At 35.1% G+C, this 24718-nt stretch overlaps 6 protein-coding genes across 8 annotated transcripts in view; 3 read left to right on the top strand and 3 right to left on the bottom strand.

Moving 5' to 3' along the window:
* Window positions 1-5727: 5727 nt before the first annotated feature.
* LOC129238834 (uncharacterized) lies at window positions 5728-10911 on the bottom strand. Its single transcript, XM_054874033.1, has 4 exons — window positions 10657-10911; window positions 10444-10586; window positions 9749-10380; window positions 5728-9666 (listed from the first exon to the last, which is right to left on the bottom strand). The coding sequence occupies exons 1-4, from the start codon at window positions 10795-10797 to the stop codon at window positions 9326-9328; spliced, it is 1257 nt and encodes a 418-aa protein (XP_054730008.1). The 5' UTR covers window positions 10798-10911; the 3' UTR covers window positions 5728-9325.
* Window positions 10912-11743: 832 nt separating this feature from the next.
* LOC129236765 (beta-1,3-galactosyltransferase 5) lies at window positions 11744-13409 on the top strand. The gene is made up of 2 exons (XM_054870966.1): window positions 11744-12122; window positions 12213-13409. Exons 1-2 carry the CDS (start codon window positions 11849-11851, stop codon window positions 13118-13120), a joined length of 1182 nt encoding a protein of 393 aa, XP_054726941.1. The 5' UTR covers window positions 11744-11848; the 3' UTR covers window positions 13121-13409.
* Window positions 13410-13570: 161 nt separating this feature from the next.
* On the top strand, window positions 13571-14053 carry LOC129236768 (cytochrome c oxidase assembly factor 6 homolog). The gene has a single exon (XM_054870972.1). It carries the CDS (start codon window positions 13704-13706, stop codon window positions 13983-13985), a length of 282 nt encoding a protein of 93 aa, XP_054726947.1. The 5' UTR covers window positions 13571-13703; the 3' UTR covers window positions 13986-14053.
* On the bottom strand, window positions 13980-14695 carry LOC129236767 (N-alpha-acetyltransferase 38-A, NatC auxiliary subunit). The gene is made up of 2 exons (XM_054870971.1): window positions 14542-14695; window positions 13980-14485 (listed from the first exon to the last, which is right to left on the bottom strand). Exons 1-2 carry the CDS (start codon window positions 14581-14583, stop codon window positions 14102-14104), a joined length of 426 nt encoding a protein of 141 aa, XP_054726946.1. The 5' UTR covers window positions 14584-14695; the 3' UTR covers window positions 13980-14101.
* Window positions 14696-14858: 163 nt separating this feature from the next.
* On the top strand, window positions 14859-17906 carry LOC129236764 (molybdenum cofactor synthesis protein cinnamon). Its single transcript, XM_054870965.1, has 9 exons — window positions 14859-14948; window positions 15277-15376; window positions 15446-16224; window positions 16287-16465; window positions 16567-16839; window positions 16904-17062; window positions 17117-17279; window positions 17477-17578; window positions 17635-17906. The coding sequence occupies exons 2-9, from the start codon at window positions 15343-15345 to the stop codon at window positions 17776-17778; spliced, it is 1833 nt and encodes a 610-aa protein (XP_054726940.1). The 5' UTR covers window positions 14859-14948; window positions 15277-15342; the 3' UTR covers window positions 17779-17906.
* The window catches only part of LOC129236766 (estradiol 17-beta-dehydrogenase 2), a 36194-nt gene continuing 29306 nt past the window's right edge, over window positions 17831-24718 (bottom strand). For all 3 annotated transcript variants that reach the window (XM_054870968.1, XM_054870967.1, XM_054870970.1), the window contains exons 3-4: window positions 18792-19558; window positions 17831-18711 (exon numbers count right to left, since the gene is read on the bottom strand). In XM_054870968.1, coding sequence (XP_054726943.1) covers window positions 18494-18711; window positions 18792-19548 — 975 coding nt within the window. In that variant the 5' untranslated portion in view covers window positions 19549-19558 and the 3' untranslated portion in view covers window positions 17831-18493. The remainder of the gene's footprint in view (window positions 18712-18791; window positions 19559-24718) is intronic.

Raw genomic sequence — 24718 nt, 5'->3', positions numbered from 1 at the left:
TTTTATTTCATCTTGAAAACCTAACCTCTAAAAAAAACACCCTTTACATATACTAGTTTTATGGCAACTCATTTGCGAACAAATCAAAAAAAAAAATTGTGTTCCTTTTCAATAAATGTAATAATAATTTTGAATCAGTTATACGGAAATCCTTACGACCATGTTTTATTTCATTGGTAGATTGATTTGATTTTACGGCGAAATAATAATCGTATACAAATTGTACGGGAGCTCTTTGTAGTACTTGTTTTAGTTTTCATTGCAAATATGTACCAAAATTGCTTTAACCTAAATGTGCATTTAACAATAAAGCGAATTTTTCATAAGAATTGATTATGAGTTTGCTCATTTTCAGAGGATTTACAAGAAAATGCTTTAAATTTGAATATAAATTTTTAGTAAGAATTATGCAATAATTGCCGTCTGGATTAATAGAAAGCCATTGCGATTTTGCTATAAGACCTTTTCTATATAAATTGTATGCCATAAAACTTTTCTGTAAAAATGGTTATATTTGCCATAAAAGATGTGTGCTTTACGCCATAAAATGCTATGAAACTTTTCCTAAAAAAAGTATGTGCCGTAAAAATTGTATGCTATAAAACTTTCTATAAAAAGTGTAGGCTATAAAATTGTATGCTATACAACTTTTTCTATAAAAGATGCGTGCCATAAAATTGTATGCTATAAACTTTTTCCTTTAAAAAGTGTTTTATGCTACAAAACTTTTCCTATGCTATAAATTATTTTCTATAAAAATCGTCTGGCAACACCTTGAGCCTTTTTAATTTTAATATTTTTATTGATTGAACATTTCTAAGTAATAATACGAGGTGTGTTAAAAACATAAGGTGAATTTTCATTTTTCTCAAAAAATATTTATTTATTCAATTTAATATTTATTTATTCAATCAATTTCCATTTAATCTCCTTCAAGGTAGTCCCCCTCGAATATAACAGTATAATACACTTGAGCCAGCGTTTTTTTTTCGTATATCAGTTATCTTTGAAATTTTTTTATGGCAACCCACTGAAAGTATATTTTTAACTGGAAAATATTTCACCGAACACAAATTTGTTATTTCGCAACAATATAAAACATAAACTATATGAAACTTATATCAGAATCTATGAAAAATTTATGGCAATCCTTTGAGCTATTTTAATTCAAATTAACTCATTTTATTAGTTTTTTTAATAAATAAAAATTTTTTAGCAATAATTTATGAGTTATGTAATGTAATTTTTATAGCAATCCATCGGAAAGTTTTTTTTCAATTCCAAATATTTTCCCTAACAAAAATTGCCCATAAAATAATAAATTCGAACTTTGGTATAAAAATTATGTGCTAAAAAATTTTAGCTATTTACTGTGCTACGAGATTTTCTGTAAACAAATTTTATCGCAGCCTTCCAGCTTTTTTTAATTTATGTTAACTCATGCTAATATTTTCTTCTCATTTGTATTTGTAAGTCATAATCTACCAAAAATTTTTTGAAAAGTAATTTTTTAATTGGAAAATATTTTACCTGAAATAAACTTTTAATCAAATATATTATATAACTTTTGCTATAACAAATGTTTTTTTGTACACCTTAAAAATTGTTCGGCAATCCTTTGAGCTTTTCAATTCATGTTAATTAAATCTAATAGTTTTTTTATTAAACAAATATTTTTAAACGAAAATATATCAGTTATTTCATCCAATTTTTATTTCAATCTATTGAAAAGTATTATTTCGACCGAAAAGTATTTTTTCGACTAAAAAATATTTTACCTAAGGCCTATTTTCAATATTTTTTTTTCTATGTAAAAAATTATTTATTTAATTCAAACTTTTTTCTGTCTTGTAGATGCATGTTTAAAGAATAATTTCTTAAATTTTCAAAAAACAAAAAATTAAAACTCTTCCGTTGTGACGTCATATCCGGTGACCCCTCGAAAAAAAGGTGCGTCCGCGTTTCAGCATAACTCCTGACAGGCTCATCAAAAATGAAAAAATGAAAAAACAAAAATTAGTGCTTTAGTTAAGACCATAAACTCGAGCTTGAACGAAGGAAAGAAAAAAAAAGTAAAAATTGGAATTTTGGCAGACATTTTTGCAAAAAAATGAAAATTTCGGTCAAATTTGCTTGACATTTTGTTTTTTTTTTTAAATAGTTGTAATTAAAAAAAAACAAAATCCCTTGTTCAGGCACGAGTAAATTGCATTTCGAACACCTGTGTAAAATTTCATCAAGATCGGTTGAATAGTTTTCGAGAACATATGACAACCGACTTTGAAAACACGGTTCCGAGAAAAACGCGTTTAAAGTTTTGAGTAACAATAAAAGTGGTTTGGAGCGCACACATTCCAAAGGTTGTATCTCCGAATTTATTATTCGGATCGACTTGAAAATTTGGATGATAATATTCCTGAGATGTTGTAGAAATTAATAAGCCAAAAAAAAATAAATCGATTTTTTTACCCAACGAAACCCATGTAACCCCTTAAAGTGTGGAGGAAGCGAAATGTAGAATTAAATCCGAAAAATACAATTAAAACGGCCACGCATGTAGTTGGAAGCGTCATGGTTTTGGGCTGCGTGTCCACATCAAGTGTTGGCAATCTTGTTGTTATTGATGAAATAATGACAAAAGAAGTATATTTTAAAATCCTTCAAGAAAACTTGTTACAAAGCGCTGCCAAATTGGGATTATCTGGTAGATTTTATTTCCATCAGGACAACGATTCGAAACACATCGCGCACCTAGTGAAGATGTGGCTAATACATAAAGTACCTCAATTGTTATCAACACCTCCATAGAGCCCAGATATGGACCCTATATAGGATTTATGGAATCATTTGCAAAAACGATTAAGGAAAACACAACGTAACTTCCAAAAATCAACTTAAAAGCTGTCACCAAGCTGTCGAAGAGAGGAGCAACCTGTGACCTTAATCGTCTAGCTGTCAAACCCGGACATTTACATTGAAAGTACTCAACAGTTTCCTTCTCTGAATTGATATTTGCCATAAAAATTTGAATATTAGAAATGAACGGCGAAAAATTAATTGGCTTAGTAGAAAATGTTCCGTGCTTTCATGACAAAATGCAAATGTTGTAATTGACAAATACTTAATGTTGCGGCTATGGTTATGATTACGGCTCCACTAATTGCAGATTTAAATAAGTTTTAATGGTGAACAGAATATTTTGAAAATATTTGACTACAGAGTAACACTAATTGTGAGGGATGGACACGGTGGAGTCCGATTATTTTTATTGCCCTATTTGTGAAATTTCGGCCTTCAAATCACCAAATTGTAAAAAAATATTAAAATGTTCCTGTATAGGAGTTCAACTTGGTACCACTTATTCGCCAGTTACAAATAGAGAAGTAATCTTAACTTTTCCCCTTGCCTAATGAGAAGTGAATTAAATTTTGAATTTTAATTTAACCATTTATTTGCCAACAAGTTTCAAAAGTTACCCTTATTAATATTTCAGATCATTCTTATTCATTCATCTCATATTTATTTCAAACAAAATTAGAGTTAAAAAAATGTTCGAAGACTTAATAAAAATTATAAATATGTATATATGTATTTATCGTTCCACATACACAGTATGTAGCGAACCAATTGAGTAAGCTGCTCAACATCGACGTCACTCACCAATAATCTGTAGGTAAATTTGTTCGTAAATAAATTTCTGGGGCGTATGCACTATAGCTTAAGTCGACTTACGATAAAAATTAAATTGTTTTCTTAATAGCGTACTATTTTAAGTGCTATCGCTACTCCTTATATAATTTTATTTTATCATTCTTTAAAATTAAATTAACTTAAGCAACTATGTCATATGTTTGGATGCAACCACAAATTTCATTGGAAAATTATTTACCGTCATTTTCTTCCATGTCCGAGTCTGGGACACACCAATCTTCGCTATCCCAAGAGCCATAAATATCGTCGCCAGGAATTGTTACATCAACTCTTAATAGACGGAGAGCTGGCTACATGAAAATGCCCTCATCAGGTACATGGCTAATTTATATTGAAAATAATAGTATTAGTGTAGACGAATATAAAAATGAATGTCTGCCATTGCAAAACTGGGGCGCAAAGGGGGGTTACGCAGTGAAAGGGGTGAATTTTTGGTGGAAAAAAATTCATAAGGTACATGTATTCTATGTACGGGAAAAGTTTGGTTATATATTTGAGAAAGTGTAAACAAAATTGGCAGACATTTTGCGAGGGGCTAACTCGCCGGCAGACGGCGCTGAAGATTGCAAAAATTAATTAAAAAAAAATCATAAGGTACATGAATTCCAATTATTGTATTTTGAAGTTTAAACATTCCAAAAGCCATTTACAAAATGGCAGACAAAAAAGTGAGGGCTAAGGCCGCGGCAGACGACGTTAAAAAGTGCGTCAACATTTTTCGTCACATTCGCAATCGGAATCTGATTCGGACGTGATATCTCCTTCGCTATCGCTATATAAATCTTCATTTGATTCGCTTTCTGCATTAATGTCTTCATCACCTGTAACAAAGCACAAGGCAAAATGATTTTTAGACATTTAATAGAATGGAATAGTTATATGTTCTGTGGATAAATAATATATATTACCTTCGTTTGTTCCAGGATCAATAATATCTTGTATTGTACTAGGCAGCTGTGGTCCGTCAAACCATTTAAATGTATAATTTCCATCTACTAATATCCATCCGCAAGTTTCTGGTCGTAAATATGATAGAATTTTCTTATGAGCATTTTTCCATATTGTAGCAATATATTTGGTCCTCAATAAATCCTCAAAATTCTGCAATTTTTTTTTCAAGACACTTTACACTCGAAACACTCCATAAATATCGATAATAATTCTTCTGCACTTAAATATCAAGAATGTGACTAAAAATGTTGATGTGTAGCGCACTTTTTGGCGTCGTCTGCCGCGGCCTTAGCCCTCACTTTTTTGTCTGCCATTTTGTAAATGGCTTTTGGAATGTTTAAACTTCAAAATACAATAATTGGAATTCATGTACCTTATGATTTTTTTTTAATTAATTTTTGCAATCTTCAGCGCCGTCTGCCGGCGAGTTAGCCCCTCGCAAAATGTCTGCCAATTTTGTTTACACTTTCTCAAATATATAACCAAACTTTTCCCGTACATAGAATACCTGTACCTTATGAATTTTTTTCCACCCAAAATTCACCCCTTTCACTGCGTATCCCCCCTTTGCGCCCCAGTTTTGCAATGGCAGACATTCATTTTTATATTCGTCTACACTAATACTATTATTTTCAATATAAATTAGCCATGTACCTGATGAGGGCATTTTCATGTAGCCAGCTCTTAGACTATAACATTTCGAATTGTATTTTGATAAGTGACTCTTTCTCAGCCTCAATCAGACATAAATATTTCTGATACTGCATGAAAGGAAAAAGGGAAAAAATACGACAATGCCGCTATTGTTAATAGTCAATATTCTTAATACACACCTCTCTCTGACATTCCATATTTTTCTATAGATGTTTTGTATACGAAAACGACGAATGGAAGTTGAGATCTGTCTTTACGGTCTTTTAATATATTGTATTTATGGCTTCTAAGACGAATTCAAAAGTATTTTTTTCGCAAAATTCTATATTTAAGTGACGCAGACGCTTGCAACTTTGCAACAGTTTTATCAGAGCTTCATTTGTTATTTTTTTACACTGTTCAATGACCAGCTCTTCAAGTTGCTCTAATTGGCAAAATTTTCGAAGCGCGTTATCGTCGATTGCTTCAATTTTTCTGCAACATAATGAATTCAGTTTTCCCAATTTTGATATGAAACTTTTTTATTTTGATTTTATTTTATTTTATAAAGGTTTACATAACAATAAAATTATTATACAAACTGAAAGTAGTGCAGCGCTAGCATCGGAGGCTTTCGGCTGGCAGGTTGATTATGGCTCGATTAGATCCGACGAAGTAGATCAGTATCTTTGAGATAGTTATATAATATAGATATGTTGGCTTCGGTTGAGTTTGTTAATATTTCAAGTGGGTCAATGTTGCGAAAGTAATGATGTTTAGTCGATGCAAGGTTAGGGCATGAAGACAGAAGGTGATTTATACTCAGGGTGGAGTTGCAAAACGGGCATAGATTGGGTGGAATGCCTTGAAGTATAATATATGGGCGTGTGTAAGTATTGTGTGGCCTAGTCGAAGGCGTATGTATGGTGGATTGACTCACCAAAACCTGGTTTTACACGCTTAGGATTAACTAAGGAGTAGGGATGGTTATAGTTACTCCACTCGCGGAGGAGGTAACTTTGCCTTTGGTGTTTTATGAGACTGTAGATGTCATGTTTAAAGATGATATTGGTTGGCAATTTGGTCAGCATGTGTATTACCATTAATATCTGCGTGGCCAGGAATCCACATAATTTTGATTTTTTATGGTTTGGTAGTTAGTGTCTCTCTTATAAAATCAATTATGTAGTTAGAGTTGTTGTAGTTCTGGATGGCCGAAAAGCACGATAAGCTATCAGTGCACACTATGAATTTGCCTTTGTTTTGGATTGCATACAAAAAAGCGTTAAAAATTGCAACTGCTTCTGCTGTAAAGATAGAGCAGAATGGGAATAAAAGCCCATACGTTATTATTTCGTTTTGCTCTTTTACGACAGCATATGAAGTCTGTCTGTCTTAGACCCGTCGGCATAGATCAGCTTCCAGCCCATGGCTCTGTAATTCGCTGCGACTTCAGAAAAAATGGATTTATATTCTTCACGAGATGTATTCGCTTTACGTTTTAGTGCTAAATTGTTAGTAAAGGACGCCTCTTTAAGTAGTCAGGGTGGGTTTCGATGTTTACTGATTTGAACCCTTTGCAGCGGTAGGTTATTATCTTTAGCAAATTTGAAACAAAGATGGTTGACGGTATCTTAGGAATACGCTTTCGAAGTGTAGCAAGCTGTACATTTTTCGAAGTGCGTTGTTCGATGTTGTTATAAGTTTAATGTAAAGTTTACCAATACAGTCTTCTGCGTTATCTGCGATAGAAGTTAGTCCAGTTTCCGCAAAAATATTCTTCAGAGGAGTTGTTGGAAATGCTCGTAGAGATATTCTCGGGGCTGTATGGTAGGGAGCCGAGAGTAGCTTTAATTTAATTTTAGCATTATGTCCGTAAATCTCCAAGCCGTACTGATAAGTTGACGTGATAAGAGCCTTTGTGACGTTTATCAACAATGCCGAGCCGATAAATGAGCGCTTTGTGGACATGTACTTAATAACTTCTAATCTAGAACTTAACATAGTTTACTTCTTATATAATGACAGTGTTCTGTAAAAGTGTACTTTTTGCCTAATATTAAACCTAAGAACTTAAGGCTATTTGTACAGTTTATATTAATGTTGTAAAAAGTAAGTGAGGGTACATCGCAATTTAATTTTTTACATATACATATGTATGTAGTAATTTGCACTTATCGGGAAAAATTGAAGCGCCTGAAGTTTTGGACCAGGTATCAATTTGATGTAGAATTTCTGTGTACGTTCTTATGATATCTGTATTATTAGACTTTTTTGAAAATATGAGTACGTCGTCAGCGTAAAGCTGGTGTTCAACAGTGCTAAATTTCGATAAAATCATACTCAGCTCATCAAACGCTATAGTGAAGAGGATCACAGATAAAGATGATCCTTGAGGGGTCCCATTTTGGAGGGGAAAGGTGGATGAATAGGAATTGGCTATTGAAACGTTGATTTTTCGATGGGATAGGAATGATTTTATAAAATTGTACATTTTCGGTCCAACTTTCCATTTATCAAGTTGTCTCAAAACAATATGGATGCCGATGCGGTAAAGGCTTTCATGAAATCTAGGGACAGGAGGGTTATATGATTTTTATTTCATAATGCCTTTGAAATTTAGAAATCTAAATGGAGAAGAGAGTCAATGGTTCCATGACCTCTTTTGAATCCGACTTGGCTGTGATGAATAAGACCTTTTGTATAGGCATACCAGGAAAGTCTAGCAGCAATAATTTTTTCTAATGACTTCCCTAAACAGGATAGCAGGGATATTGGACGATAACTGCAGATATCTAGAGGAGGCTTTCCAGCTTTAAGAATGGGCGTAACAGAGCTAGTTTTCCAAACTTGGGGGTAAATATATTACTAACGGTGAGGATGCGGTTATATAATTGGAGAAGACGGGAAATGATGGACGATGGAGGTTGCTTGATCATGGGATAGGAAATTCTATCTCTACCAGGGGTTTTGCCTTTTACTAACGACAAACGTAGTGAACGGGCAGAGCTTAGTTGCAGTTCTTTAGCGGCTATGAAATCGGACTCAAAGCTGGCGTCAGAAGAAGTTGAAGAGAAATGGATGGCAAACTCTTGGGCTATATCCTGAGGAGATAGAAGAGTGCCACGGGAGGAATCAATAGTAGAAATTGTGGGAGAAGATGGTGCCCCTGTCAATCTTTTTATATCAGCCCATATTTTCTTAGTATTCGATGAAGAGTTGATACTGTTTGTAAATTTTCGAAAGCAATCAGCTTTGGCAATTTTTGCTTTGCAACGAAAAATAGCATTTGCCCTTTTGTACTGGATCAAGGTTAAGGATGATCGCGAGCGTTTGTAATCGTGCCATGCTTTTTGTTTTTCTTGCCTTAGAGTTGAAAGGAGATCGCTCCACCATAATGGGGCCGGTTTGGTAGGCTTGCTGGATGATTGTGGGATGGCAAGGTTGGCTGCGGATCTAATGATTTTATGTATATGTGAGGTCTCTTGATTTACATTAGTAGAAATTGGACGTGATCTGTTACCGATTTCGCAAGCATTTCTGAATTCTAACCAATTACCAATTACTGTAATGTACTTAATTCTTGGCCGGAAGAGGGTGCGGGAAATGTTCAGTTGGATTTTTGTGACCATTGAGAAATGATCGCTGCTATGTAAATCATCTATAAGGTTCCAGGTAGAGCTAGTGGAAAGTATAGTCGAACAGAGAGTGATGTCAATGTGGGTAAATGTTTTGTGCGTAGAAAAATGAGTGGGCGAACCGTCATTAAAGACAGTAAAGTTTGAAGAAAGAACTGAGTCTTCAATTATTCGACCCCTTCCGTTTGCAAAATTCGACCCTCAAAAAGGGCTCCACGCATTGAAATCTCCTGCTAAGATAAATGGGTGTGTTGATGTTGGAAAGAGGTTATTGAAATCATTTGCTGTAAAGTGTTGGTCAGAAGGGGCGTATGCACAGATGACCGTAATTTTGTTGGGAGCAAATATTTCTAACGATAGGAAAGCGATGAGGGATGGGAGGGGATGGCATTTTAATTGCTGCGACTTATTTTCGACCAATTTGAAAAAAAAATCTGTGTAGGTGATACCAAAACAGAAGTGTGGAGTAACAATTCAATGTGTTTCAGTCGAGGTAATAATGATACATGCTCAAATGGAAAATCTGGGCAAGACATTTTCAATATTTCGAGTTGCTGACAATGTTCTGCTATGGTGTCGAAAAAGATTGCCGATAGCTGTTCACAACGACGTATGTCGAGCGATTTTAAGTAGGGCATGGAACGGCATATTTCAACCAAATTGGAAGTTTGAATATTTCTACAACCATACAAATTTAGAACCTTCAGCTGTACCAACGAGTTCACAAATTTGCCTGCAAATAAAGAAAATGTAAATATTTATGTATGTATTCATATTTTAAGAGCAAGTTTTCGCGATAAAACCAGCTACTTTACCTGTTATCTTAGACCTCTTGGTGAGAGTCAGGGTCTCTAATTGCGTCAAATATTGCAGAGATTCTATTAAGTGGTCATCTGTTTCGCAAAAATGCAAATATAACTCAATTAATAGAGGGAAACTGCGAAATAATTTCTTCAGACGATCGGGCTTCATTCTACTACCGACCAATGTGATTCGTTTTACGTTGTCGTAGCGCATTTCAATAGATTTCATGATGTATTCAAGATCCCAATATGGTTCTTCGAGTGAACATATATCTTCAATATTTTTGCCGGCAAGACGAAAGAAGTCGAGTATCTCGCATAATGGCAACCTTATGGTTTCATCAAAGTCGAGCCTTGTATATGCGCGCCTGGATAACATTTGGAATATTTCTTGAAAACGATTACATACTCGCACATAGCGTATTTGATCTCGTAGCCCTAATAGACCACAAATAATCTCTAAGCAATCATGATTTAGCGATAGCACATTCAAGCTAATAACGTTCGAAACTTTAGCTTTCATTTGCTGAGATCCACGTACCACTTGCCTATATGCCTTTTCCCCATCAGGCTGATTCAAACTATGTCCAGCTTTAACCCCAATAGGAGGATATCGTATACGATGACTAAATTTCTGCAGTACTCTATAGTACTCTATTATAAGAGTAATCAAGAGCTATATTATAAAATAAATTCTAGTATTTTACCTGTAAGCACTTTCTGGTTCGACAAAGTTCACAAATCCTACTGTCGGCCAAGAAGGATGAGATCTCTTTTTATCATCCGCTAGTCGTACTTCCGAAATCACGCCAAACTTAGAAAAATAACGAGTTATATCCGCCATCTTCATCTGCAGCAACACATGATATTCATAATTTAGAAAATTCCTTTAACAATAATAATAAAATTATAGCTCTCACCCATCTTGGAATGTTGTATAAGAAAATATTATAAATCAATATGTTGTCCTTTGTGTATGCCTTTTCATCTGGCGCAAAAAACACCTCGTTGTTTGCAGAGCCATCATATTTCATCCTTTGACCAGAGAACTCAAAACACATGATCTTATCCCCTCGACAGTACTAACGAATTTAACTAAATGGAATTCAAAAAAGTAATGAGCAATTTCTAATTATTTTCTTCTAATTTATATTCACAAGTTCAGCTTCAGTTTAGTTCAAGGCGAATTTATTACTTAATTCCAATTATTACGTACATAATCTTATAGCCTCTGGCGACGCTCCAGCATGCTTGTCCAGCAGGCTTATATGTGTGCGTGTCGGGTGACACTCGTACTTGCTTCGTGTCACACATACTTGTTGTCGGCTTTTGCATGATGAAAATCAAAAATTTTAGATATTAGCGTCAAGCACCCGACACGCACACATATAAGCCTGCTGGACAAGCATGCCGGAGCGTCCCAGGGGCTATTAAATTATAATTTTAAATCAAGTGCTGGATAACTGTTCACCAAATATTAAATTGAACCAGACAGCAGAGAACGTAAGCTCATAGAGAAGGCTCAGAGAACGGTAATGTATAGAGAAGTCTCACGAGCTACGAATAGTGTGAATTGTCAAAAATGAAGTGTAATGATGAAAACAGTGACCGACGTATGTAGTCCCTTACTGCAGCCCCTAACGAGCACAAAACTGAGCAAAACTCATCCCGCAGTTGTGCATATGAGCTGTGTTATGAGGCAGGTCAAGATTTTTTTCTGCCCACATAAATATGGATGGTAGATGTTATATGCGTATGTTTGCCTAACACCATCGCATTTTACATTTCAATGCAAACGCTATATTTAATTCTGTTGACTACGCTCCGCTATGTTAACTCTCTTCTGTTAACTTTTCCAAGGCCGTGGTGAAATAATAAAAATTCTGTTTCCCATGTTTTGTTAGCATTTGACATTTAACCTGCTCATTCGTTCCAGAGCCTATGAATTTACGTTCTCTCGTAACGTTTAATTCACAATGAGCCTTTGCAGTTGGCTTCATTGGGAACTCCACGCATAGCCTCTAATTGGATGCGCGGCAGCTGTAATTGTTTACATTACTGCTGAGTTAAAATTTAATTACTTTTTCAATTCAGATTTAAAAATGCAAAAAAATGCGCTTGCGCGGCCGCATTGCTTATAAATTTTTAACTTTAATCGTTGCTGTTGTGATTGGGTTACTAATTTGTATAGATTACTTTACACCTAGTGCAAAAAAAGATGAATTCCTGACGCAGTTGCCACCACTGGAGAAAGACGTGTCAAAGGAGCAGGTGACTTACCCAAATGAAGTGCCTGGTTTGAATTTGAGTCGGCTAGTAAACTTAACAGACTTTAAATATGAAATGGCGAATAATGTGTGTCGCAAGTACGATAAAGAACTGCTGGGTATGTGGCTTCTAGTCTAATGTAGTGCATATAGTTGTTTGCCTATGTATGTATAGCGCTCCTATAAAATGTATTTCTAAATCCCCACAGCTATTATAATCATCACATCTTATGCCGGTCACGATGAGTTGCGCGCGGCCCATCGGCAGGCCATACCGCAGAGCAAACTGTCTGAAATGGGCATGCAGCGTGTCTTCTTGCTGGCTGCACTGCCACACACTGAAAAATTTATCACACAAAAACAGCTACTAGACGAACAGCAACGCTTTGGGGATCTGTTGCAGGGCAACTTTCAAGAAGCTTATCGCAACCTGAGTTACAAGCATGTAATGGGTCTACGCTGGGCTGCCACTGATTGCAGCAGTGCCAAATTTATAATCAAAATTGATGATGATATTGTATATGATGTCTTCCACTTTCGCCGCTACTTGGAATCACTAGAAGTACAACAGCCGAATTTAATTGCTTCGTCTACATATTTAGCAGGCTATGTACTCAACGCTAGAGCGCCCGTGCGCAACACCGCCAACAAATGGTACGTTTCCAAGCAAGAATGGCCTAAAGATATATATCCTGCTTATCTCTCTGGCTGGCTATATATTACCAATCCGGCAACTGCTTTGCGACTGGTGAAAGAAGCACAGCAAACTCCATTTTTCTGGATTGATGACACTTGGGTGACGGGAATTTTGCGAGAAAAATTAAATCTACCTATGCAACACTTAAATGCGTGGTACTCAGCTAATGCGGAGTTCATTGACTGTTGCGTACGCGATTTGAAACAGCAAAGCAGCTACGAATGTGAATATTTTGTGGGGCCTAATGGTGGTGATTCCAAAATGCTGATCGAGTTTTTACATAATGTAGAAAAATGCTATTTTGATGAGTGCAGTAAACGTCCTCCAGAAAAGTCACTGAAGAAGACTTGTATCGGAAGTGCAAAGCATATATTACCAGATCATGGTAATGGGCAAGTGAAGCAAGTAGCTCTAAGATGATGAAACAGGCATAGAGCCATAATATGTAAGAGAAAATGTGGTTACACGTATCTAATTCCCTAAGTATCTCAAAGGGTAACGTCCATTTTTTATTTCAAATACTCAATTTTAGCTTAGCACATAGTTTAGAGCTTTTTATACGCATAAAGAATATCCAATATTTATATTTTTTAATTTATTTCAATTTAAATTTCAAGTTGCTTGTATTTTAATAATCCTAAGAATCAATAATCGTAATTTCATAGAACATTCCATATCGAAGAATTTGTTGAGTAATTTTGCATACATTCATTAAAAAAAGTAATTTTAAGATTGCCAAGAAATAAAACGATTTTTACCTCAAATCGGAGTTTGCACAAATTATTGCATTTTAACCCATATTCTCTCTGCAGTTTCTCAGAGAACGTTCGGTTATCACTTTTTGCTTTTTCCGTGCATTTTGCAGTCAGCTGTTATTTTGACAGTTGCACAATTGATAGGTTATGTCACTGCCAATGCCGTTTATTTTGCATACAAGTGATTTTTATAAAATTTCGTAAAATTTCTATACACCTTATAGTTGGAAAGAAAGAAAGTTGCATTAATGAGTTTCCCAACAAAGGAAGAACGTACGCATTGCTGGGCGTCGCGTGATGAATACTGGCAGTGTTTAAGTGAACACGCACCCAAACACAGCTCGACAAGTGGTGAAAGAGTGCCGGATGCTTGTCGAAAACTACGAAAAGCCTTCGAGGAATCGTGTCCACGGCAGTGGGTGAAACATTTTGACCGTAAAAGAACATATGAACAATTTAAGGAGCGCATGGAGAAAGGTTTTGATCCGCTTGAAGAAAGCAACAAAAAGCCAACACCGACCAAATCATAGTTGATAATCGAATTTGTTATTTGCTTTTACTAATGTTAAACTAAATAAAAGTAGTCACTTAAACTATATGTATAATGGATTACTTGTTGAATTAATGCCGGTTTTCTTAGGTTATATTAAAGTATTTCGGGTGCTGATGGCGCACTGGGTTTATCCGACAGCGCTGCATCTCTAGGCATATCCACTGCGATTGAGACAATGTGTTTGCCCGGGATCATAACGTTACCAAGTATGCGTGCATCCTTGCCTTCTTCCAAGTACTCTGCGCACATAGATAGCACAACATTGGCGTCCTTGTCCGTACAATTGAAGAAGCCAACGAGCACGCGTCCATCAGTTATCACAACTCTGAACGTATGGCCAAGCCAATTTTGTAGATTACAACGTCCCGGTGTCAGCTCTTTTTCGCCATCCGATGCAGGAGCATTAGTGGTTATGTTATTAACGCGGCTTATGGTTGGGTTGGTGTTTAATGTGATAGGCAGTTGTTGCGCCGATTGCTACGGGTAGATTTAGGAATGGTAGTATAACTAAGTAAAATATAAATATGACTAACCTCAGTTTTGGGCACATTATCGTATGAGCTATGATCACTCATTATAAATATTTCGATGTCCAATTGTTAATATCTTGGAAAAGTTTCTAAATATTTAATAATAATTTGCTTCTATTTTCACGAACAGCTGATTTCTAAGCAAATAAAATGACAAGGAAATTGAAGTAAACTGAAGAACAGTGTTGCATTCGTCCGAGAAGGTGTTTGTTATATATTCCCAGCATTTGTACTAAACGTTTTTTATCAGTTATCCTTAGATGTGTATTTGTTGTAAAAATTCGTTTAGCTGTGGTGAACCTTAATTTTTTTCATTCAACCGAAAGCGTACCGATTTAATTTAGTTGAAAAAATAGGCTAATTGCTAGTGCTGACGTTAAAAATACGAGAAGAAGAGTAATTTTTTAACCGTACGAAAATTATTAAGAAAAAACACATTTTTGAAGTTTATTGAAACTAATTTTTGATTATTTATTAATGTTTAACGGTTTCTGCTAATTAAATAAATATATACAAAATATATATGTATGCATATGTGTAGCGGTTTTGTTTTGGCAGTGATCGATGCTAAGCAGCTCTGCAACGGTTTCCATTAACATTCTCTGCTTACAGCAAAAGATAACATTTTGCTGCGTTGTCAGAATCATTTTTGTTGTTTTGTTTTTATTTTGCTCTTTTATTTTGATCTGCTGACGTTGACGTCGTGTTCTGTTTTAATTTTTGTTTGTTTTCATTTAGATTAAAGTGTTCAAGTTGCTTTACTATTTGTTGAACCATTAAAGCCGCAACTGTCGTAGCGTAAAGATGGTGAATGATATAGTTTTCGCAGTTTTAACAAGTGAGTTTTTGTGATTTATCGAATATATTGCTTTTAAAAAAATGCATACTCTGATTTCACTCTATATAGTAAGCGACAGCTGCAGCCAGGATCCTAGTAAAGATCGCAGTGGCCCCTGTTTGGTATCGCTGATTTGCAATGCCTTCCAAAATGCCAACATTCTAACAGCTATAGTACCAGACGAGCGCGACCAAATCATTGCTAAACTACGTGAACTCATAACCCAGAAAACGCCCAGCGTGAGTGCAATCATTACTACCGGTGGCACCGGCTTTGCACCGCGTGATGTTACGCCAGAAGCGACTAAAGTACTGTTAAACAAAGAATGCCCGCAACTGGCACAGTATATTGCACAGGCGTCACTACAGAAGACGAAATTCGCCGCTTTAACACGCGGCTTGTGTGGTATTGCGGGCAATACTTTAATACTAAATTTTCCTGGCAGCGAAAAAGCGGTGACGGAGTGTTTTGAAGTGGTGTGTGAGTTGTTGCCACATGCGCTACACTTAATCGGCAACGATTTACCACTGGTGCGACGGCTGCATGCCGAGTTACAAGCGACTGGCATCTCTATGGCTTCCATGGGGCACGTATGCCCACACAAGACGAGCAAAGGTGATGACAGTGATAGAAATTCCCCATTTCCAATGATAGCTGTAGTGCAAGCGCTAGAGATAATATTTCAAACCGTGCAGCAGCAGCGCGAAGTGGCGCAGCTACTGAATGAATTTTCGGCGCCGGTAGATATACCACCCTTTCGGGCATCCATTAAGGATGGCTATGCAATGAAATCCATGGGCTTCTCGGGCACCAAAAAAGTGCTGGGCTACATATCTGCGGGTGATGAGGTGAAATGAGGTGTAGACTTATTTGTTGCTGAAAGTTCGAGTAACTTGAAATTTAATTCTAGATAATAATGAATGATCTGCAAGAAGATGAATGCTACAAGATAAACACCGGCGCGCCAGTACCACACTACGCGGATTGTGTGATACAAGTGGAGGATACCAAATTACTCAAAAAGAAAAAGAATGGCGAGGAGGATCTGGTGGAAATTTTGGTTGAACCGAAAGCGAATTTAGACATACGGTAAATTTATACAAATTTACTAGTTTCAACAAAAAATTAAATAACCTTGAGTACGTCAAATAGTTATTAAAACTGCTTTGTTTGAATATGTTCCGCTACAGCCAGATTGGATCAGATCTGCGTAAAGGCAGCAAACTTTTCCCCTCTGCTGACCACTCAGCTGTAATCATCAAATCGATACTCTCCTCAGTTGGTAGGAATTTGGGTGCAATACGTAAACCAAAAATCGGTATTATCTCTACCGGCAGTGAGTTATTGGCGCCACACCAACCGGAAGTAATGGGTAAAATTTACGATTCAAACACAACTACGCTGGAGGAACTACTGGTGTATTTTGGTTTTGAATGCGCGCAAACGCTGGTGCTGAGTGATGAGTAGGTGCATAAAACAAAAAGCCGTATACGATTACCGACTGATTTTCGTATTTTCCTCTTTCAGCTTCGAAACTGTTAAAGGTAAAATCTCGGAACTATTCAAGAATGTCGATTTTATCATCTGCAGTGGCGGTGTTTCAATGGGCGATAAGGACTACATTAAACCGGCACTGAAAAATCTGGGTTTCACAATCAACTTCGGGCGCGTCAACATGAAGCCTGGGTATGTGGCTGCGTCATGATTGTGATTTTATAATTCGAGTTAATTCTACTTCAGGAAACCTATGACTTTCGCCTCCAAGAATGAGAAATATTTCTTTGGGCTGCCAGGCAACCCGGTGTCTGCGTTCGTCACATTTCATCTGTTTGTTTTGCCGGCAATACGCTGGTTTGCCGGTTGGGAGCGTGACAAATGCGAACTGGCGACTTTGCCGATAACTGTAAGTAGTTACGTACTTAGTTGAAATTTAAAAAAATATTGAAGAAAATGCCTTGGCAGCTGTTATCAAAAATCAGAGTCATTGCGTACTTTAGCTTATCAAAAAGTATAAATAATAGCAGTTTGTATTTTAATAGCAGCGATATTAGGCAATAATTGTCTTTACTAATTTCTTTTCACTTTTTTTCGGCTGCTCAGCTACAAAACGATAGCATCAAACTGGATCCACGTCCGGAATATGTGCGCGCCTCAGTGACTAGCAAAAATGGTCGCTTATACGCCTCCGTTAACGGCAGTCAAGTAAGCATTTAACGAATTTGTGTTATTATAAATTTTATCAACAAATTTATTTGCAGATGAGCAGCCGTTTGCAAAGCATTGTCGGGGCTGACGTTCTGGTACATCTGCCCGGCGGCACGGAGAGTAAACCCAACGCTGTAGCTGGGGATGTATATCGTGCCTCTGTGCTGCGCTATGATTTTATCTCGAAATATGAATAGATTTACATACATACACGTACATACTTACCAGTGTAGATTTGAACAACAACTATTTCCTTATTAATATTTCACATTTTTATTTAGTAAATAAAAAGATTTCATGCATTGCGTTCTTGAATTGGTACATATTAATGTCTTGCAAAAAATATGTTGTGTAAAAGTTAGAAAATGTGGCAGCCAATTGCGTTATTTGTTGTAACAAACAAACAAAAATTAAAAATTGCAGAAAAACGTATAATTATAAATTTCATTATTTACAAAAATAAACATAAAGAAAGTAGCGGTTTACATACATGTATACATGTATATTAAAAAAATATAAAACGATAGTTTACATGGGAAGTGCTTTGAAACTCAGCTGCTCAGTTTCACATATAAAACCAAGCTAACCTCAGATAATTATTTTAATACGAATAATAAGCTGTTAATTGATTTCTAAACAAACTTCGAAATATAATTATAACATTTGCCAATTACTTTTGTTCGTTAATTTTACAAATTGCTGCAGTTTCCATGTAAACATTAGCATTTTCTTAAATCGAAAAATTATTTAAAAATATATATTTGTTCAAAACAAGTTTTGGAGTGTCCCCAAATTTTGTTATCCACTTCCAGTTAGAAGGTTCCAGCTCCTTGCCTCTTTGCCTTCCTCGTCTCGGCGTTAATCCCAACTTAGGTGACATCTGCGTTTCTATTCCTTTCCTCGCTCGTCCGCTCAAACCCGCTGCACGCCACGCTTCACACCTTCACCCATTTTTGTCATCCGAAAAGATGAACGACATGGCAACATGAAATTCAATTTGCTATACTGCACCAGTTGGTAGCGCTCCAGCGGCACTGCATCCCACAACGCGCGCTCAATCACTTGTAAAGCGTTCGCGCTTAAAACATCGGCCGTGTACTGTGTCGGTGCACCCTCATTTTCGGTCATAGCTGAAGTGGAATGAAATAAAAAATAAAAAAAAAATCAAGCAGTGACCATAAAAATCGACTCAAACCTCAACAATACTCACTGTGTGGCACTGGCGCCTTGTATAGTGCCTCCGCTGCTATGCCGCACGTGTCTAGCGCCACCACCTTCACTCCATACGGCTGCAGCTCTTTGCGCAACTCTTCCACACACTTCTCCACGGCGGCGCGTGACGCTTTGAATGCTACTAAACCATCCTCGCTATTCGGTCCTGTCCCAGCACCGGCGCCTAAATAGATGAGACGTCCCCTTGTCGGTCGCAAGAAGCTCACAAATGCTTTGGCCACACGCAATGAACCCAATATATTCGTTTTCAACATATGCTCCCACTGTTGGCCCTCCTGCATTTCGACGCGCCCGCGAAAGAGGCTTCCACTGGTATTGATCACTGCCGCAATGCCGCGCTCGCCCGCATTCATGTGTGCACCCATGGCGCTGGTCGTTTCGCGCAACACATCCTCGCGTGTCACATCCAGTTGCATGGGGATGATGGCGCCGCGCACTGGCTCCTCGCTGTATTCGCGCATTTTCAGCCAACCGTTGAGCAGCTTAGCGGGCAGCGAATCTTGGGCATCACGCATACCGGCGAAAACACGGCAGCCCTTGTTGGCGAGATGTGTGCACAGCTGTAGGCCGAGTGCGGTGTCGGCGCTGGTTACGAGCACAGTGCCCGGCTGGGATTCGGCCACCTCGGCAGTGTCATCACGCACCTTGCAGATCAGATAGATGAGCAGTGCACCGGCGATGGAGAAGAGGGCCAACAGCTGGAAGGCCAAAACCAATGCGGTCATTGGTTCCATTATGTCATTGCTGCGGAGAAGAGTGGGGAGAAAAAAGGAATTGGAAACACTAATTAAAAATATGCGTCTTAGCAGCACTTACAATTATAAAAAATTTCTTTAAATATATACATATAAGCACATACATGCATTACATACAGATAATTGTAAAAAAATAATAATTACGATACTCCTTGTGATTCAATTGCTCGCTTTATTGATAAACCAAACACGTTTTTTGTGCTTAACATCAAAACAAAACTAGCGCAACAGGCACTTGAAATATTATCGCCTATCACAAAAGGGCGCAGAAGGTCATAGTGGGCTATATACAGCAGCGGAAAGGCATTGTCTCGACGAATTTGGTAGCCTTGACTAAATACTTTTTTGATTTTCAATGCCAGTAGTACATGCGCCTAGGAGCCCAAAGGTCCAAAAATAAATCAATTATTTGTTTGCGTTAACATAAAAAAACAAAATCGGTTAAAAAAAATCAAAAACTCCATTTGTCTAAAGCCCTACCAGTACCAAGTTACCCTTGCTAAATTCTTTCAGTCACAGTTCTATAACTCTCTCAGTTTTCCTCTGATTTGCTTGAAATTTTGACACAAAACTACAGAAGCGTTAATTTTTCTAAATATGTAAAAAACACCAAAATCGGTCAAATGAGCCTAAAGCCTCACCAGTACTTTGTTGCCCTGGCTAAACTCTTTCAGTCAAAGCTCTGTAACTCCCTCAGTTTTCCTCTGATTTGCATTTGAATTTTTGCACAAAATTTTGGAAGCGTTGGCCTTTCTCTTTTTTTTATTTTATTTTTTACTTTTTCTTAAATTTTTAGCTTAGTACAAAAATATATATTTTTTTTAATTTGTAATGCAAACAAAATTTTTTTTATTCTTATTTCTTATTCACAATTTATAATTTTTTTCATTCATTACTTAATATTATTTTAGGTTTTTTAGTATTAATTAATTTTTTTTTTGTTCTTTCCCATTTCCATTATTGCTGATTGTAATTTAGTTTTTGTTTTTTTATTTCTTATTTATTTTAATTTATCTCACATTTCATTTCATTATTGCATTTATTTTGCCTCGTTTTATTTAACTTTCGTATTTTTTCGTATTTTTCATATTTTTTTAATTTTTAATCCAATCTAAATTTTATCTTTTATATTTTTTTAGTCCCATTCGTGGAAGTATTTCAAAACAATTCAGGTCAATTTTTGTTTTTTCACAATTTTTCCATCCTTATTCAACGTCTTACGTTGGATTTAAACTGGTTTGCAGTGTAACCAAAAACTTGCAACTTCCGCCTCTGCATTTCCTACATTCGCTATAACTTCATGCACATACACATACATACATATATATAAGTACATATACTAACTTTACTGAATGTCTATTAAAAATGAATGTTTCTACAATTATGGTAAAACTCATTTGAATTCCAGCCGTGAGCGGCAGTCGAACGCTCCAAGTGGACGAACGGTGACCAGCTCGTTGGTAAATAGACTCATTTGATGTAGCCAAAAGACCTGGTTTGCATACGTAATGAAGGAGCGATGGAGATGGGGTGGTCTGCCAGGAAACGCAAGGTAAAATATGGTAGAATTATGCGGCGGTTAGATAAACGGGATGTAGAGATACAATAATTGTAAACTAGATGGATGCAGGCGCATATTTTTAAGCAGCGCTCGAGACCAGCTAAACATAAATTGCATATAAAAACTGGAAAGCTTTTTTCTTTTTTTTTTCAATTGTTTGTTACATTGTAAGCTCTTGCGGTTTGGCGAGTGAAAAGTCATAAAAAAGAGCCTCTTCAATTGCAACACCATTGAAACCGCATAGTGAAAGGCCCACACACACACACACACACTGTAGAAAGGTAAAAGGAGAATTTGCAATTCTGTAACTTTGTATTTGCAATAAATCATAAAACGCGAGAGAAATGAAAAAAGGAAAATAAAACTATGATGCAAAACCCGCTGGACCTTAAGCTCTACATGCTGACCGGCTACAAAAAAAATATTTCACACGTGGCTGGTCATAAGTAGAGCGTTGCAGAGGATGGTGCAGCTTTGGCCTCAACCAACTGTAGCATGCAATGGACGAGTTGGGACCTTCAAGTAGGTCTTACCACAATGTTTATGAAGTGCTGCTGGCTTTTTAGCTTTGTTGTACAATTGTAATGAGTTTTTTAATTAAACTGATGTTTTCTATTAAACCAATGGGATTACCTAACGAAGGTGCGCTATTTTTTATTTTTTGTTATTTTTTTGTTATTATTTCCAAATACGGATTTTTCAGATTGCGATTAATGCATAGTATTTTTTATTCAATTTAATTATATTTTTGTACAGTGTGGAGCTTATTTTAATTTGGTTATAAATAAAAGTCGCATGAAATATTTTTCAAATAATTGGTTTTTGTTTTTGTTGGTAATAGTGTGGAATTTAATTTGTTTATAAATAAAAGTCGCATGATATATTTTTCAATTTTAATTTTTTTTGTTTTTGTTAGTTATGGCAAACTTTGTGATTACAACACAATTTCGTTCAAATGACTTCTACGGCTGACTTTGCAGCAACCCGATTAGTACATTTTCGTTAATTTCGTAACTTATCTCAACAATAGCAAATTTGAATCGTTTCTGTCCCTCATAAAAATAGTCTGATGGTGTCAAATCCCAGCTTTTAGGCGGCCATTTGACTTTAGTGCAGTGGATAATTACTCAATTTTCGGCTTCCAATATTCGATTTTCCAATTTTGTTTTTTAGCTAAAAGTGACCTATTTTGCAAAATTCCAAGGATAAATTTAATTTCTGACGCATCTTGGATGTTATTTTAGCTATCAAAGTCAAAATAGCGATAGTGCGAATTCCAAGCGCTTGATGGTGTGTTGGCGCTGTTTTATATTATCCAGAGAAGGTAAATTCATAGAGAAGGCTCAGGAACGGATGGGCAGGTCAGATGTCAAATGCTAACAAATTTACGTCTCTATATTATCTATTTAATTTCACTCCATCAAATTTAGGTTTATTGTACTTTATTTTATTCCTCAATTAATTAATTATTCGCCAAATTAATTTAAATTCCTCAATTTAGTTTAACTTCATATCATTTTCTTTTATCTTATCTCATTTTATTTTATTTTTGCATTTTTTCACATAATATATTATTTTGTACTTAGTTTTTTTTTTAATTTTATTTTATTTTATCAATTTAATTTAATTTATTTTTATATTATTGAATTTTATTTTATATTCGTTGTGTAATTTTTCATTTAATTTTAATTTTTTTATTTATTATATAATATTTTATTTTATTTTTATTCTTTGGCGTGTTTGTATTCTATTTGAATTACTCAATTTAATTTAACTTTATTTTATTTTATGTTTTTTTGTTTTTTTGCAAATTTTTCATTTCATTTTAGTTTATTTCTGTATTTTATTTTTTTATGCTTTGTCGTGTTTGTATTCGTTTTTATTTCGTCAATTTAATATTTACCTTCATAGCATTTTATTTTTGAAATTTATGTTTTTTATTCTTTGTCATTTTTTAATTCTATTAAATAAAATTTTATTTTATCTTACCTTAGTTTATTTTATATTCTCTTTCTGTTTTTCTTTTTTTTTAATTTTATTTAGCTTTTGTATTTTATTTATTTTTATCCTTTGCCATTTTTTATTATAATTCATTTATTACATTATATTTTCCCAATTTAATTTTGTTTTATCTTATCTTATTTTAATTTAAATTTTATTTGTATTTTTTTCATTTCATTTTTTCATTATATAATATTTTATTTGTATCCCTTGTCATTTTGTTTATTTTTATTATTTTATATTTTCGTAATTTTAGTTTATTGTATATTTTTCATTTTTATTTGTGTGTACTTTTTCATTTAATTTTGGTTTATTTTTATATCTCATTTTTTTTTCGTTTTGTAATTTTTTTTCTTTATGAATTTTGTGCTCAATTTTATTTTATCTTACCTCCTTTTATTTTATATTTCGTATTTTTTTCATTTATGTATTTTATTTTATTTTATTTTCTTATAATGTAATATTTTTTGTCATTTTTTAGTATATTTTATTTTCTTTATTATATTATATTTCCTCAAATTAATTTAACTTCATTTTATTTTATATCAAATTCTTTTTGTATTTTTTCTTTAATGGTATGTTATTTTAGTATTTTTTTTTTCTCTGCTGTTTTATTATATTCCTCAATTTGATATAACTTCATTTTATTTAGTTTTATCTTAAAAATAAAAATAAATAATTGGCGCGTAGACTTCTGTTAGGTGTTTGGCCGAGCTCCTCCTCCTATTTGTGGTGTGCGTCTTGATGTTGTTCCACAAATGGAGGGGCCTACAGTTTCAAGCCGACTCCGAACGGCAGATATTGTTATGAGGAGCTTTTTCATGGCAGAAATACACTCGAAGGTTTGCCATTGCCTGCCGAGGGGCGACCGCTATTAGAAAAATGTTTTTATTAATTTTGCTTTCACCGAGATTCGAACCAACGACCTCTCTGTGAATTCCGAATGGTAATCACGCACCAACCCATTCGGCTACGGCGGCCGCCTTTAGTTTTATCTTACCTTATTTTATTTTATATGAATTTTGTACTTTTTTCATTTATGTTTTTTTTTATTATTTTATTTATTTTTTTCCTTTGTCATTTGTTATTCTATTTTATTTTATATTCTTTTTGTATTTTGCTTCTCATTTTTTTTTCATTTAATTTTTTGTTTCTTTTTTTTTTGTAAAAGTATTTTATTCTTTTACCCTTTGCCATTTTTTCTATATTATTTTCTCAGCTTAATTTAACTTAATTTTATTTTATTATATTAATATATTTAAATATTTTTCCAAAATTTTTGCAAAACTCTTAAAATCTGCTTGCAGGTTTGCCTCGAAAAAAAACTGATTTGTGGTGAAAATGTATGTTATATGTGAAAAAATAAAAATTGAAAAGTGAATGATGAAAATTATTTTATCCACAGCTTAAACCAAATCACGCATTGAAGTAGAGAATCAAGTTTTTAACTAAAAGTCAGTATAATGAATATAATTCTATAATTTATTTTCTAATTTTCTACACGCAAAGCAACTTATTGCTACGCTTGCAGCTTCAAATGCCACAGAACGTGGAATAAACTATCACACGTCAAGATCGCCTTGCGTG

Source organism: Anastrepha obliqua, chromosome 2, assembly GCF_027943255.1.
Source record: "Anastrepha obliqua isolate idAnaObli1 chromosome 2, idAnaObli1_1.0, whole genome shotgun sequence".
In the NCBI taxonomy this organism is placed as follows: domain Eukaryota; kingdom Metazoa; phylum Arthropoda; class Insecta; order Diptera; family Tephritidae; genus Anastrepha; species Anastrepha obliqua.
The sequence above is the reverse complement of the archived record's forward strand: the minus strand, read 5'-3'. Positions and strand labels throughout refer to the sequence as shown.

Excerpts from the sequence above, each read along its gene's own strand:
- LOC129238834 (XM_054874033.1), bottom strand. The coding sequence starts at position 10,797 with ATGTGTTTTGAGTTCTCTGGTCAAAGGATGAAATATGATGGCTCTGCA. Across the intron at positions 10,381-10,443 it reads GAACCAGAAAGTGCTTACAG|AGTACTGCAGAAATTTAGTC; the intron begins GTAAAATACTAG and ends AGAGTACTATAG. Across the intron at positions 9,667-9,748 it reads CAAGAGGTCTAAGATAACAG|GCAAATTTGTGAACTCGTTG; the intron begins GTAAAGTAGCTG and ends CTTTATTTGCAG.
- LOC129236765 (XM_054870966.1), top strand. The coding sequence starts at position 11,849 with ATGCGCTTGCGCGGCCGCATTGCTTATAAATTTTTAACTTTAATCGTT. Across the intron at positions 12,123-12,212 it reads GTACGATAAAGAACTGCTGG|CTATTATAATCATCACATCT; the intron begins GTATGTGGCTTC and ends AAATCCCCACAG.
- LOC129236768 (XM_054870972.1), top strand. The coding sequence starts at position 13,704 with ATGAGTTTCCCAACAAAGGAAGAACGTACGCATTGCTGGGCGTCGCGT.
- LOC129236767 (XM_054870971.1), bottom strand. The coding sequence starts at position 14,583 with ATGAGTGATCATAGCTCATACGATAATGTGCCCAAAACTGAG. Across the intron at positions 14,486-14,541 it reads ATAATGTGCCCAAAACTGAG|CAATCGGCGCAACAACTGCC; the intron begins GTTAGTCATATT and ends ATCTACCCGTAG.
- LOC129236764 (XM_054870965.1), top strand. The coding sequence starts at position 15,343 with ATGGTGAATGATATAGTTTTCGCAGTTTTAACAA. Across the intron at positions 15,377-15,445 it reads AGTTTTCGCAGTTTTAACAA|TAAGCGACAGCTGCAGCCAG; the intron begins GTGAGTTTTTGT and ends CACTCTATATAG. Across the intron at positions 16,840-16,903 it reads ACGCTGGTGCTGAGTGATGA|CTTCGAAACTGTTAAAGGTA; the intron begins GTAGGTGCATAA and ends TTCCTCTTTCAG.